The sequence below is a fragment of the Bos grunniens genome, chromosome 8 (genome assembly GCF_055505025.1).
Source record: "Bos grunniens cultivar Pamir isolate PY7600 chromosome 8, Bosgru_T2T1.0, whole genome shotgun sequence".
Classification (NCBI taxonomy): Eukaryota; Metazoa; Chordata; class Mammalia; order Artiodactyla; family Bovidae; genus Bos; species Bos grunniens.
In genome coordinates this window covers 85,578,641-85,593,107 of record NC_141172.1, presented here as the reverse complement: position 1 = coordinate 85,593,107, position 14,467 = coordinate 85,578,641, and the positions used below count along the sequence as shown (strand labels likewise).

The 14,467-nt window shown below is 47.6% G+C and overlaps 1 protein-coding gene across 4 annotated transcripts in view; it reads right to left on the bottom strand.

The window, feature by feature from the left end:
- The window catches only part of ROR2 (ROR family WNT receptor 2), a 237,504-nt gene extending 226,657 nt beyond the window's left edge, over window positions 1-10,847 (bottom strand). For 3 of the 4 annotated variants that reach the window (XM_086315664.1, XM_086315665.1, XM_086315663.1), the window contains exon 1: window positions 9,855-10,098. Coding sequence is in view for 1 of the 4 variants with exons in the window: in XM_086315663.1 (XP_086171789.1) it covers window positions 9,855-9,942 (88 nt within the window). In the remaining 3 variants the exon portion in view is untranslated. Of the gene's footprint in view, window positions 1-9,854 lie in introns of all 4 variants that reach the window. The other variant, XR_015131942.1, reaches the window with a different exon arrangement.
- Window positions 10,848-14,467: the final 3,620 nt, after the last annotated feature.

The following is a 14,467-nucleotide window of genomic DNA, read 5'->3' as shown; positions in this document are numbered from 1 at the left end:
GTCTTACCATTCATGCTGAAGTATTTACAAGAGAAAAATTAAAGCTGTCCAGGACCCATTAAGTGGGCCAGAAGAAATGAAATGAACAGAACTTGTTAACTGTTGAAGCTGGGTGAAAAATATATAGGGGTTCCCTGTACTAGTCTAATTTTATGTATACTTGAAGTTTTCTATAGTAAAAGGCTAAGGTAAAAGATGTTAGAAGTTCTGGGGATCCAGAAACTGGACTAAGACTTGGTGATTTTCATTCTTTGATAAACACAGTGTAGGTAAAAGGCACGTGGAGCCTGCCCCACCCCATCCCTAGGTGAGGTGCGACACCATTTCCCATAAAATTATAACCACTTGAGTCTCTCTAAGCAAATCTGTTCAACCCCATTATAGATTTCACTGTCCACAGTCACACATTTGTATCAATTAACATAATTTTCATGCCTTATTTTGAGATAATTTCAAATTTACTCAAAAGTTGGAAGATTCATGCATGAAACTCCCCCATACTTGTTACCCAGATTCACTAATTTTTCATGTTTCACCCCACATACTTCATCATTCTCTCTCCATACTCACACTGCTTTTTATTCCGAACTAAGAATTGGTTGCAGACATTATGCTCTTTATCCATTAACACTGAGTACACACTTCCTAAGACCAAAAATATTCTCTCATAGAACCTCAGTACAATTAACAAATTCAGGAAACTGAACTCAGACCACACTTTAAATAATTGACCTCCATAGTCCAATTTCATCAAAGTTTCCAATGATGTGCAAGTCAGTTTTCACTCTAAACCAGTCCTCTTCAGAAACATGCCGCATTTACTTTCTCGTCCTGTAGTCTCCTTTAAGTTGGACCTATTTCTGGGCTGTTTTTGTGAACTATAAGATTTGTTAAGGTGTCTAAAAAGCAGAGACATGGCTTTGCCAACAAAGGTCCGTCTAGTCAAGGCTATGGTTTTTCCAGTAATCATGTATGGATGTGAGAGTTAGACTATAAAGAAAGCTGAGTGCAGAAGAATTGATTCTTCTTTTGAACTATGGTGTTGGAGAAGACTCTTGAGAGTCCCTTGGACTGCAAGGAGATCCAACCAGTACATCCTAAAGGAGATGAGTCCTGGGTGTTCATTGGAAGGACTGATGTTGAAGCTGAAACTCCAATACTTTGGCCACCTGATGCGAAGAGCTGACTCATTTGAAAAGACCTTGATGCTGGGAAAGATTGGGGGCAGGAGGAGAAGGGGATGACAGAGGATGAGATGGTTGGATGGTGTCACCAACTCGATGGACATGGGTTTGGGTGGACTCTGGGAGTTGGTGATGGACAGGGAGGCCTGGCGTGCTGCAGTCCATGGAGTCGCAAATAGTTGGACACGACTGAGCGACTGAACTGAACTGAACTGAACATCCAAAGCAATGCACAGATTCAGTGCAATCTTCATCAAAATCTCAGACACTATTGTCAAAAGAGAAAATCCACCCTAAAATTCATATGTAATTTCAAGGGATCCCAAATAGCCAAAACAATCTAGAAAAAGTTGAAGCACCCATACTTCCTGATCTCAAAACATACTACAAAGCTGCAATAATCAAAACACTGACAAAAGGATAGACACAGACCAATGGAATAAAATAGAGAATCCAGAATTGCCCCGCTCTACATGTGGAGCAAACGACAAGGATACCAAGACTATTCAATGAATAAAGAAAAGTCTTTTCAACAAAGGGTACTGGGAAAACTATATTTCCACATTAGAAATAATGAAGTCAAACCCATACCTTAACTGAAAATGGATCAAGGACCCAAACAAAAGCTAAAACTATGAAACTTTTAGAAAAAAACAATAGTGGAGAAGCTTCAGGACATTGGACTTAGCAACAATTTCTTGGATGTGACACCAAAAGCACAGGTTTAAAAAAATAGATAAATTGATTTTTTTAATTAAAAATTTTTGTGCATCAAAGGATATTATCAACAGTGTGGAAAAGCAACCCACAGAATGGGAGAAAATAAATGCAATCATATATCTGATAAAGAGTCAATATCTAGAATATATAGAGCTCCTACAACTCAACCAAGACAACCCAAACAATCTGATTTAAAAATGGGCAAAGGATTTGAATAGTACATGCTAAGTCACTTCAGTTGTGTCAACTCTGTAGCCCACCAGGCTTCTCTGTCCTTGGGATTCTCCAAGCAAGAATACTGGAGTGGGTTGCCATGCCCTCCTCCAGGGAACCTTCCTGACCCAGGGTAACAAAACCACGTCTCTTACATCTCCTGCACTGGCAAGCAGGTTCATTACCATCAGGGGCACCTGGGACATATTTCAAAAAAAGATATACTAATGGTGCATGAAATATATATAAATGACATGAAAAGATGCTCAACATCACGAATCATTAGAAAAATGCAAATCAAAGCCACAATGAGATCAAAGCCACTTCACACTCATTATGAAGGCTGTTATCAATAAAGCAGAAAATAACTGATGTTGACAGCATGGTGGTTACTCAATAAAGTAAACTTAGAATGACCATACGATCCAGCAATTCCACTTCCGGGTATATATCCAAAAGGACTGAAAGCAGGGACTCGAACAGATATCTGTACAACTATGTTCATAACAGCACTATTCACAACGGCCAAAGGTGGAAACAACCCAAATGTCTGCCAACAGACAGAAAAAGCGGTAAAGCAAAATGTGGTGTATGCACGGGGTGTAGGTACATGTGTGCATAATGGAGTATTACTCAGTCTTAAAAAGAAGTATTAATACATATTCTGAGATGGATGAACACTTGAAAAGACTGTGTTAAGTGAAAGAAGCCATTTACAAGAGGACAAATACCATACACTTCCATTTATTTGAGATATCTATGGTAGTCAGTTTCATAAGTAGAATGGGGACCGTCATCGCTGGCAGGAGGAATGGGCCACTGGGGTTTAACGGGGGCAAGTCTCCACCTGGGGGATAAAGACAAGTCTGGAGAGGGACAGTGGTGACGTGGCACAAGGTGAAGACACTTAACACTGGGGAAATGCACACTTATAATGGGTTCAAAGGTCTATTTTATACATATTTTACCGTTATTTTTGGCTTTCCTGGTGGCTTAGATAGTAAAGAATCTGCTGGCAATGCAGGAGACCCAGGTCCCATCCCTGGGTGGGGAAGATTCCCTGGAGAAGGGAATGTATCCTTGTCTGGGAAATCCCATGGACAGAGAAGCCTGGTGGACTATAGTTCATGGGGTTGCAAACAGTCGGACATGACTGAACAACTAACACTTGCCTTTATTGTAAAAAGATCTCAGGTAACTGATGTCACTTTCTAGGTTCTTCTGTGTTTCTTTTTGCAAAATAACCAGATGTACAATCCGTCCCTCCATGTCTTATTTTCTCGTAAGACAGAGCTCCCCCTCGTCACCATCTCCTCCGGTAGCCCTTAAGCTGCTCTAGAAACGTATTCAGTGTTATACAAAGACTATAGTGACCTGGTGGTTATTTCCCTGTCTGGAGAAAAATTCCTAATTTCTAAATGTTATTTCCAAATGTTCACTAACAGTTGAAAACATAAGGCAACACCCTGCAACAGGACACCAAGGTGGACACTTAACCGAATGTGACCCAGAGGTTGTGCCTGAAAGCCTTCTCAGCTTTGGCCCTCACTCCCTTTCTACACCCCTCTTACCATCCACTAGAAAGTGGCTCATTTTCTAGATGGAACTCTTATGCCCCCCCTCAATTCCTCACCATCCCCCAAATCCTACTCATTCTCCTTCCCAGTGCCCATTGTCTGCCAGAAGCTAAACTGCTGTGTGCGTCCCTCCTCCAGACCCCCAAGGAATAACTGGACATTTCCTTCTGCCTCAGTTTCCTCCCAGGATGCTCCTCCACCAGGACCGTTCCTGGGAATTCCCCCACAAATCCAAGGCCAAGCCCCTTGATTTTTCAAGCACCTCCTTTCTGGGGTGCAGCTACTACCCACTTAGCTCCCCTACCACTACCCCTGGCTGCTGCCAAATCCTCCTCTGAAAATATGGCTGCGGCTCACCATATCTTGCCCTGCTTATCGCATCACACCCTGCATTTGCCTGAGAGCTAAGATCCTCACCCTCTTGACTCCACACCATTTCCCCTTCTCTGAGGACGGTGCTCTGGCTGCTCTTGGTTCTGCCTCTTTCCATGCCTGACCTTCTCTCTCAGCCCTTTCCCATCTGCAAACACATTCCACAAACACATTCCACCGCATCCCACGTGGTGGCTCCGAAATAAATGAGAAGATCTTGGGAAGGTTGGCCACTATCAGGCGTCATCACAGAGCTGTGGGCTGCAGGAAATCTTTGGCAAATCCTAGCTGAAGCATATTAAGGCTCAGTTCAGATGGGACTGAGAATTGGTCCATGAACATGTTCTCAGATCATCTCCCCAGCTCCCTGTCTCACCCCCACTGTGATTTCCTTCCTCAAGTGGGAAACTGCTTTCGCACACCCCGAATGTGCCTGGCATTGTGCGGGGGAATCCAACCAGTAATCAGGCAAGTTTCTTCGTCCTTTCTTGTGCTGGAATTCTTTGCATCTGTGCTTTAAACCTTGATGTGATATTTGTTTCCTTTCAACACTTGAAGATTCCTCCATTACGTCAGACTCAGTCTAATCTGAATCAACAGTCATCACTCTGACCATTTCATGTGCTTTTTAAATGGCACTGAAGCCATGATGTGGCCCTCCCACACACATGCACACACACAACATGTTCGTATAATTTTGTCTAGCCCTTAATATGTGAATTCTTTAGAAATAACATTTTCCCCAAATCAGCACTATATGGTATGTAAGTGTATGCATGTCGCCTTGGTCATCACACCTCTGCTAAGCCCCTCTTGGGGAAGCCTCTCTAATCTAACTCTACAGATTAGAGTCAGTCAATCCAGTTCATTTTTGCCATCAAATCTCCCACAGTCAACAAACAGAACTCTAAGCAAACAAGGTAAGCCCCTCCCTGACTCTGGACTCCACAAGACATTCCTAAAACAACAGCGACTAACACAGAGACGCTCGGCAAAGAAGAGTGGTGGTGGACAGAGCTTCCTGCAATGCTGGAGATGTCTTCTATGTTCCTGGACCCTTCGAGCCACCCGTCACATTTGTGTGCTAAATCATTTCAGTCGTGTCCGACTCTCTGCAACCGTAAGGACTGTAAGCCCTCCAGGCTCCTCTGTTCATGGGACTCTCCAGGCAAGGATACTGGAGTGGGTAGCCATGCCCTCCTCCCGGGGATCTTCCCAACCCAAGGACCAAACCCACATCTCTTGTGTCTCCTGCATTGGCAGGCAGGTTCTTTACCACTAGCACCACAAACATGAGGCCCCTGAAATGCAGCGAGTGCAGTGGAGGGACTGAATCTTTTATTTCAGTTCAGTTTAATTAATTTTAACCTAAATAGTTACATGTACCTATACTCCACAGCAGAAGCCTACAGTGAGGATTTCTGTCATTTAAGTGCACACTGGGTTAACTCGCCTTCCAGGAGGGCACCCGAGGTGTGGAAACCCAGAGGCTGGAAGCATCTGAGACTTGGGGGAAACCCTCCCCCACTCCAGGAGGATTTGAAGAAGCTGCCACATTCTCCCCAGATAACATCTCAAAAGTGACAAGAGCGCTTACTGAAGCTCATTCCAATGACAATTAAAGACACACACCACATCTCACTGGACTTTCTAGAGGACAAGCCACTTAGTCTAATCAGGCTAGATTGTTCTGTAATTATTTCCTTCCCTTTGGCTTTTGATTTTTTGGTTCTTTCAGTAGAACTTGGGGGAAAAAAAAAATGGAAATCCCCAAAATGGTACAAATAATACCAACACAATTCCTTAGTTTTGAAGTTTTCCCAACACTGTTCAACAATTCCTTGGCCACTCTGTTAATATGATTTTAAACAGATCACACCCCAGACATATTTTATGACAGCAGCACATGCAAGCAGAGCTGTCCCGCCCTTTTTTCCAGCTTGGCAAGCTCCTCGGCAAAACCAAATAAATACATACTAGAAGAAGGCTGGTACAAACCCCAGCCAGTTGCAGCCATAATTAGTGGGCCAGAACTGGTCTTGTTGCTTAGATTTTTATTTCAAAACTCAAGAAGCCTGCACTACCCACCAAAATTGTAGCAATTCTTTTACAGTGATACAGTTCTACAATATAAAACCAAAGAACTCAGAGTCACTGAGAAGCAATGTTTTCAAAACCAGTTCTTTCAGCCCAGCTGTCCTTTCATGAAATTGCTATCGGACATGTAAAATCCAGACTTAATCAGCAACACTTCTCTGCAAAGCAAAGCCCCCTGGTTACTTTGCTTTGACACCTTCCAGGCATGGTATTCATAGGGTCCACCTGGCAGTCACCACAGGGTCCCCAAAGAAAGAAATATCTTAATGGCAACTTTCTTTACCAGGAACATATCACAGCACATAAGGGGATCCCCATGGGGGACAGCAGAGTAAACCCAAAGCTTCACAGCCCAGCCCTTCTCCAGGTGGTAACCACAGGATGCTGCCGGTCCCCCTCCAGGTTCCCAGGGAGTGGACCAGATAAACACCAAAAGGCCCCTGACATCAATGAATGTTTTAGAAGATGGTTATAAACCTTGGGTACAGATAACAGTTAGTAACCCACTCTCTCTTCCCTGACTACAATTTGGAAGTATATAATTACACCTCTCCCTGAGAAAAGAGTTAGCGTGCACAAATTTCCTATACTGAATCAGAGTGGCCAGGGCTCTGCAGATTGAGGGGGGCGGGGGGTGGGGTGGGGGGGGGCAAGCCTTTCACACCCAGTTCCCATTTCAATGATAATGATAACTTTCTACATCCTGGCCTCCCGTGGAATGCATTTTAAAGGAGTGTCACTTCTCCAGCTGCAACCTTGCTTTAGAAATCCCTCTTTAGGGGATTAATCTTCCCTACCTGTCAGACAGGCTGTTCCCCAGCCCCTGCATTTCTATCCCATTGATCTCAGGAAAAGATTCCAAAGGCTAGAGCATGAAACCCAAATTCTTCCAGGCTTCAATGTCTCAAAGGTTAAACCGAGGGTAGAAAGACAAAACGTCCACAGGGAACAAGTAATTCACGACAAATCACACCATAACCGAGAGTGACACACACACACAATTACAGCGGTATTTTGACCAAACAACAAGAAAACGGTTTAACAATAAAAATAGAAATGGTATTTCACGTTGTCTTGTAAATCTGCAGATCGCTGTCACCCAAAACCCCTGGTCAATGTATCTTTTAAAACCCATGTTGCTTTTCTGAAGGCAAAAATGTTAAGTAGATTTCTTGTAAGTTGTCTAACCATGACTTGCTTTACTAATCAAGAGTTCAGCCTCATTGGCTAGAGCCCCTCGGTCACCTATCGCCATTTTTATCAACAGTTCAGTACAGCAGCTCACATGGAATGCCACATAGTGGTGGTCATTGTCCAGATGGCATTTTTGTCAAGTAGACATGAGGGTTAAACTTGCTTTTGCTATTAAATACTGACAATTTTCAAATGTGTGCTTCTTTTCTTGGTACACAGCCATAATAAGAAAAACATGTTGCCTTACTATAGAGTATATAAAAACTTTTCTTTTTCCACAGTCTTCTTTTTCAAGATGTTTTCATTTACTTCTTTTCAAATGGATCACTATCATTATTTATTACCGCCATCACTCCAGGGATATGGGCCAGAAGTCAACATTGCACTGTTAAAATCAGGGGTGAAGAGACCCCAAAACTCCCAGCCTGTCAAACCCAGGCAGAACACACAGTCCAAAATTAAGCATTTGTCTCCCTAAGGAACAGAACCTTCTATAAAAACATAGAACTTATAAATCCTTTCAGAATAACGTTTCCTTGTTTTTACATAGTAACGTATGTTTTGAGTATAAAATACACTCAGATTACAGGGATTCCTCTTTACAGCAGAAAAGATGCCAAATACTTGAGTCTCCTGTAATCATAAAATTGTATTCATAGTTTGAATATGATCTTATTCTTTGCATTTCCACCTCACCTAACATTCAGAAGAAAGAGAATTATAAACAGCTTCCTTACTCCCTCCCCTATAGAAATTACTATTATTTCACTGGAGAAAGAAAATTACCTCCACACAGGGTTCAGAAATTAAGGAAAGTGATATTGGATTGCTTTGTTCCTCAGAGATTTCTTTAACTCTACTGGAAACTACGGCAATGTTTAAACTCCTCTGCCCAAAAAGCGAGCAACTTTTCAGTCTTGCTGCAATCTTGATTTAAGGAACAGACCCATCACCTTTTCTCACATCACCCACTTCCAACTCCCCCCTGGCAAATGCAACTAAAACCGCTGGGCCACAGGTAGGGTTTTGCAGAGCAATTAACCCCCACATGGCCACGAGGCAAACGCTGTTCAGTGGCACGTCGAGCCCCCGCAGTTAAACCCCTTCTTTCCCCTCCCGCAGCGCAGCAAATGCACACCTTGACTCGAAACGGGAGAGGGATTCTAGCGGGATAAGGGGTGCAGAAATCTAGAGGGATGCTGTTCAAAAGGCACAGACTAACTTAGGTCTGCTTTACTTACCTTTGTACCGTGCACCTTGAGCGGCTTACACTTTAAGGGACAGCGACAGAAACGCAAACCCCTTTCCCAAATCAAGTAACCAAGGATGTGTGACGTAATTGGCTCTTGTATTAAACCCAAACGCCCCCCAGGAAAGGCTGCCGAGCATTCCTGAATCGTTGGATGGATCCCTGGAGCGCGCAGTTGGCAGCAGAAGACGACAACCACCAGCCCCCTTCTTGTGCTTTTGTCTATTCTCACCTACCTGCAGAAATGCCAGTGGGAGGGAGCACAGTACATTGAGTGGGGGACACGGAGACCCACTTAGGTGTAAGGGGCAGCTCACACATTTCTGGGTCACGAGGTGAACCCCCTTAGCTTTCAAACCTAGAGGTTCCGCCGCCCTCCCTCGCCGCAGCAGGGTGCGGGAAACTGGCTGGCGGGGGGCGGGGTGGGGGCGGGCAGGCGGGTGCCGCGGGTATCGGGACAGCGTGGCACCCTAGGCCGATCCCCCTAGCTTCCACCGAACGTGATGGCACCTCTTGCTCGCCCCGGGGTCCACGCAGCCCAACAGCGTGCGACCCTCGAAGGGAATGCCACCCGGGAGCCTGGCCCACCCTCCAGCCAGCCCGAAAAAGGCTAGGTCTCCAGCAGCGGAAAGGCAGCCCGGGGACCCCGGACCCCAGGCAAGGAAACGCTGCTTTGGCCACTTCTTGGCGGTGGCGGAGGGGGTGAGGGGCCAACAAAAGGGAAGCCAAATTCCCTTCCAACCAAGGGGCGGGGATCGGGAGCCCCCTTCCCTGAGCCTCGTCCCACCGCGGCGCCGGCCCTGGGGAGATGTCGGCGCAGACCCGGGCGCCGCAGACCTGGAGCTCTGGAAAGAACCTCGGGGAGCAGGGCCGAGATAAGGTCCTGAGAACCTCGGACACGTCTGAGGACCCGGGCGCCGGCCGCATTCACACTCACGACCCTCGGAAACCCCCGGCTAGGGGCTCCTCGCGGGCGCCGGCGCCGCCCGCCCTAGCCTCTGGAAACACTTAGGCGTCCCAGGAGCGCGCCTTATTGAAAGCAGCCCCGGGCGGACGGGGGGTAGATGCGGAGCCGGGCTGAGGTGGGCACGGGAGGGGGGCCCCCGCCAGGCGCCCCTCGCCCAGGAGCACCGGCGCCGGCGCGGCGGCCGGAGCAGCAGCATCGCGAGGGAAGGGACGGGCGCGCGAGTGGCAAGCCCTCTGCCCGCGCTTGGTGCGCCCGGGCGGACGCGGGCTGGTGACTCCTACCTGAGGCCCTGGACACGCAGAGCAAGAGAGCGGCGACCGCCCAGACGGCCGGGACGCACAGCCACCGCAGCGCCGAGCCCCGGGCCATGCCGCGGGCCGTAGGGGCCTGGGCGCGGGGATCCGGCGCCACCACCCCTGTCGGCCACGCGTCCGCTGCCCTTTCTCCTGGGCGCTTGGCAAGTTGGTCCCTTTCGAGGAACTCGCGGTCCTCTTCCTCTCTCGGTCCGGATGCGCCGCTCGGCTCGGGCCGGCCGGACGCGCGCGGGGGGCGGACCGCGGGCAAGCAGGGAGGCAGGGTCCCAGGCTCGCCCGCCCCGATGGGCAGAGCGAGAGGCCAGCTCTGGCGCCCCCTGCTGGACGGACACGCCCGTAGCGGGCGGGGCGCGCGGGCAGCGCGGGGCCAGAACCGGGGGGCAGCCGCTCCGTCCCCGGCCTCGCCTCCCGCGCCCGCCCTCCGGCCTGCTCCTCGGAACTCTTGGACGCAAAGGTGGAGCCTTGGGGACGTCCAGCCAGACCTCGCGGGGACTGCCCTCGCCATAGAGACTCCTGGTGCAGTTGGCACCCACCTTTAGGGGCGGGACCCCCGGGAGCCTAACGGTAAATCTGTAACTCAGGACGACTCGGTGCCCCGCCAGCCTCCACCGGGCACATCAGAGAGACACCCAATCCCAGAAACCGGTGGCGCGGGAGGAAGAGAAACAAAACTTTCAGGGAAAAGGGCAGCGTCCCCGCCGGCGCCCTCCCGGCCTCTCCTCGCTACGCTGCGAGCAATGGGGACAACTGCGTGCCTCCAAAGTGCTCGGAAACTGCTGGGAGTGGAGCTGCATGGAGGGAATCCTCGGGAGCGCAATGCTATCTGAAGCCACCGCGGCTTCGGGTTTACTGTTAAAAGCAAATTGTGTAATTTTACCCATTAAACGCAGAACACTATTTGTTCTCTGCAGAGCCCCAGAAACATGCAGAAGTAATTTGCTTCACTTGTAAAAGACGTTTTGAACGCAATTCAAATAGCATATTTTCTTGCTTATTCTTGGTTTGCTTAACACATGCAAAGATCTGGAATTGGAAGGCCTGACCCTCCTGTTGGTAACTTAGGATTTTTCTTTGTTTTTGCTCTCTTGGAGAAAGGGACTCGGAACATCCAGGGACTCAGTTGTTTGCTTTGTGAGATTTATCTTTTAACTGATTATGGAGCAGTTTGTTTGGCGTTTTTGCTCAAACACCATTTCCTGCTAGTTGGGTGAATTCGAGAGAGTCCTGGCCTTGGGTGCCAGACCCAGAGACCCCTGAGCTTGTCCCCGCCTGGAATTGCCCCTCCACAGCCTCAGACATGGCAGGAAATAAAAGTCCTCCTCCTGTGGTCTCCTGACAACGTGGCTGAGCCGCCCCGCCTGTTACCCCTGTTCAAATTATTTAGGCCTCTGTCTCTGCTTAATCTGTTTGGGTGAACAGATTCCTAAAGCAGAAGAGGGACTGTGACTGAAACTGTTCAGGGACGGCCGGGGATCCAGGGCTGAATGGGAAATGGTAAAAGCATTATCCAGCTGCAGCGCCCCCGCAGCTGCTCCTCCGGCCGCTGGTGCGGGTCTGAACCCGGGACTACTCTCCAAGGTGTTCTGTGAGCCCGGCCAGGTGTTTATCTTTGGCTTTTTCCTCCCTTTTCTTCCCCTGGGGTCCCTCAAGGATGTTTTAAGAGTAAATAAGCCTTTAAAAGTTGGTCTTGAAGTACTAGTGCCAGACTCCTCCATTCTGGTTTTGGCAAAAAAGACAGATGGGGTGGGGGTCGGGGGTGGGGGAGGGCAGGGGGGAGCCGGGGGCAGAGAAATCTCCTATGAGACTCGCCCTCAAAACCCAGTTATTCAGCAAAGCTTCGTCCTTTCTGTAGACATGCACTCCTTTTGCTTTCCACTCCGAATTTTTGAGGCTGTCCTTCCAGAACCATTCTCTGAGCAGCTCTGCCACTTGCTATACACGTACACTTCTTGGTGTGAACTTTGGGGAAATGACCTAATTGTGCTTCACCTGTTGTCCGTGTGCAATTTTCACACGACTAGATTCCCCACAAACCTGACCCGAGAGTGTAGACAGCAACATGTATTTTTGCTGACAGTTTCTTGGGTGGGGTCACACATTATTTCTTAAAGCTTTTTAAAAATTATCTTTTCAGGTTTTCTCTTTCCCCAAATTATCCCTGGGGCTTCCCTGATGGTGCTAGTGGTAAAGAAGGCATCTGCCAATGCAGAAGACATGCTTAATGAAATGTGCATTCAATCCCTGGGTTAGGAAGATCCCCTGGAGGAGGGCATGGCAACCCACTCCAGTATTCTTGCTTGGAAAATCCCATGGACAGAGGAGCCTGGCAGGATATACAGTATTCCTACCTATAACTCTGATCTGCTGTACCCCACATCTCCCTCACCCTCCTTTCTCCCCTTTCTACAGGTTCAGAACTAAGGGACAAATGCAATAAGTTTACACCTATACATGTGCTGTGCTGTGCCAAGTCACTTCAGTCATGTTCGACTCTCTGCAACCTCAGGGACCATAGCCCACGATGCTCCTCTGTCCATGGGATTCTCCAGGCAAGAACACTGGAGTGGGCTGCCATTTCCTATTCCAACACCTATACATGGGAAAGGTCAAAATATGCATTTTCTAAGTAGTCAGAAGAATGTGGCTTAGATACCAAGCCACGTTGGACCTACTTATTCTCTCAAACCTCTGTTAGTTATCAATTGTCGTGTAACAAGTCACCTCCAAACCTAATAGCTTAAAACAGTAAACATTCATTATTTCACATAGTTTCTTTGGGTCAAAAACTCCGGAGAGGCTTAACTAGGCCCGGCTCAGGGTCTGCATTGAGGCTGAAGTTAGTTGCCATCTGAAGGCTTCACTGGGGCAGGAAGGTCTTCACAAGGTGGCTTACACACATGCTAACCCTGCAGGTGAGCTCAGGGTGTGGGCCAGGGGCCCCTGTTCCCTCGAAGCAGGAACCTCTCCACAGGGCTCCTTGGGCATCCTCACAACATGGCACCTGACTTCTCCCAGAGTGAGAGCCAAGTGGCAGCTATAGTGTCTTTTAGAACTCAGCCTTGGAAGTCACATGCAGTATCTTGTTGGTTTCGCAGACCAGACCTCTTTGTTGTAGGAGAAAGCTGGATGGGAGGCGTGTATACCAGGAAGCTGATTATCACATCACATACATTGAACACAACCATGCTGTCCCCAGGACAGTCAGTAGGCAAGAGGAAGAGGAAATGATTATGACAAGAGCCAGCAAGAGTAACAGGAGGAAGCCAGGCACCCCTTGAGGACCGTCAACAGGGAGCCATGCAGCTATCCAGGGAAAATATTCCTGGTGCAGAGATGTACCTATATGAAGGTGTCACCTGGGGTTGGTGTCAGTCTGGGGTGTCTGAAGAACAGCCTATTGGCCATTTGTATACCTTCATTTTCAGAGAAGGAAATGGCAACCCACTCCAGTACTCTTGCCTGGAGAGTCCTACGGACAGAGGAGCCTGGTGGGCTGCAGTCCATGGGGTCGCTAAGAGTCGGACACGACTGAGCGACTTCACTTTCGCTTTTCACTTTTGTGCATTGGAGAAGGAAATGGCAACCCACTCCAGTGTTGTTGCCTAGAGAATCCCAGGGACGGGAGCTGGTGGGCTACCGTCTATAAGGTCTCACAGAGTCGGACATTACTGAAGCAACTTAGCAGCAGCCGCAGCATACCTTCTTTTGTGAAATGTGTTTTTAAATCTTTTGCTCATCTTTTAATTTCTTATTTTTGAGTTTTAAGAGCTTTTTATATGTTCTGGATATAAGCCCATTTCAGGCAGATAAAAGACTAGGACATAGACAATATTTTCTCCCAGTCTCTGGTGTGTCTTTCAATGTTTTTTTTTTTTCAGTGTTTTTTTTTTCATAAGCAGCAGTTTCTCATTTTGATTAAACTCAATTTATCAGGTTTGTTTTTTTTTTTAATCTTTTGTGAGGAGTGTTTTCTGAGTCTCAGTACATACTACCTCCAACCAAAAAAAAATCAGTAAGAATCTGAAGTGTTTGAGCATACCAAACTTTACTGCCCTAATGTGGAAAGTTGATAACTACAGTTCACAGCCTTCTGCCCACTGGGCTTTTGTGGGGAGCATGTGCAAACTAGTACAGTGAGATTATCACTTATTCTTTTTTTTTCAGTTAGGAGACCCTCAGCTGAATTGTACCCTCCTCTGGCAATAGCAAGAGATACAAAAATCAAGTCCAAAACAAGATAAAGGACAGAACTTGTCAAACAAGACGGCTCCATTTCCGCACTCCACACTGAGTGCACACAAACAGCTCAACCGTGGTCAGCTGGGATTCCCAGACAGTGAAGCTCAACGGATGGCTTTTTCTCTCTCTCACTCAGCCTCTCTGCAGCACTTTATCATGGGCTGCTCCTTTCTGAAAACACATTTACCCTTGGTTTTATGACACCAAGCTCTCCTGGTTTCACTGCTACTTCTTTAGGCTTTCCTCCTATTCCCCTTTTTCCCTGACCTCTCCATTGGGCAGGTATGCTGGACATGGTCCTAGGCTATACTTTCTTCTCAATCCACACTCCCAAATGAGAA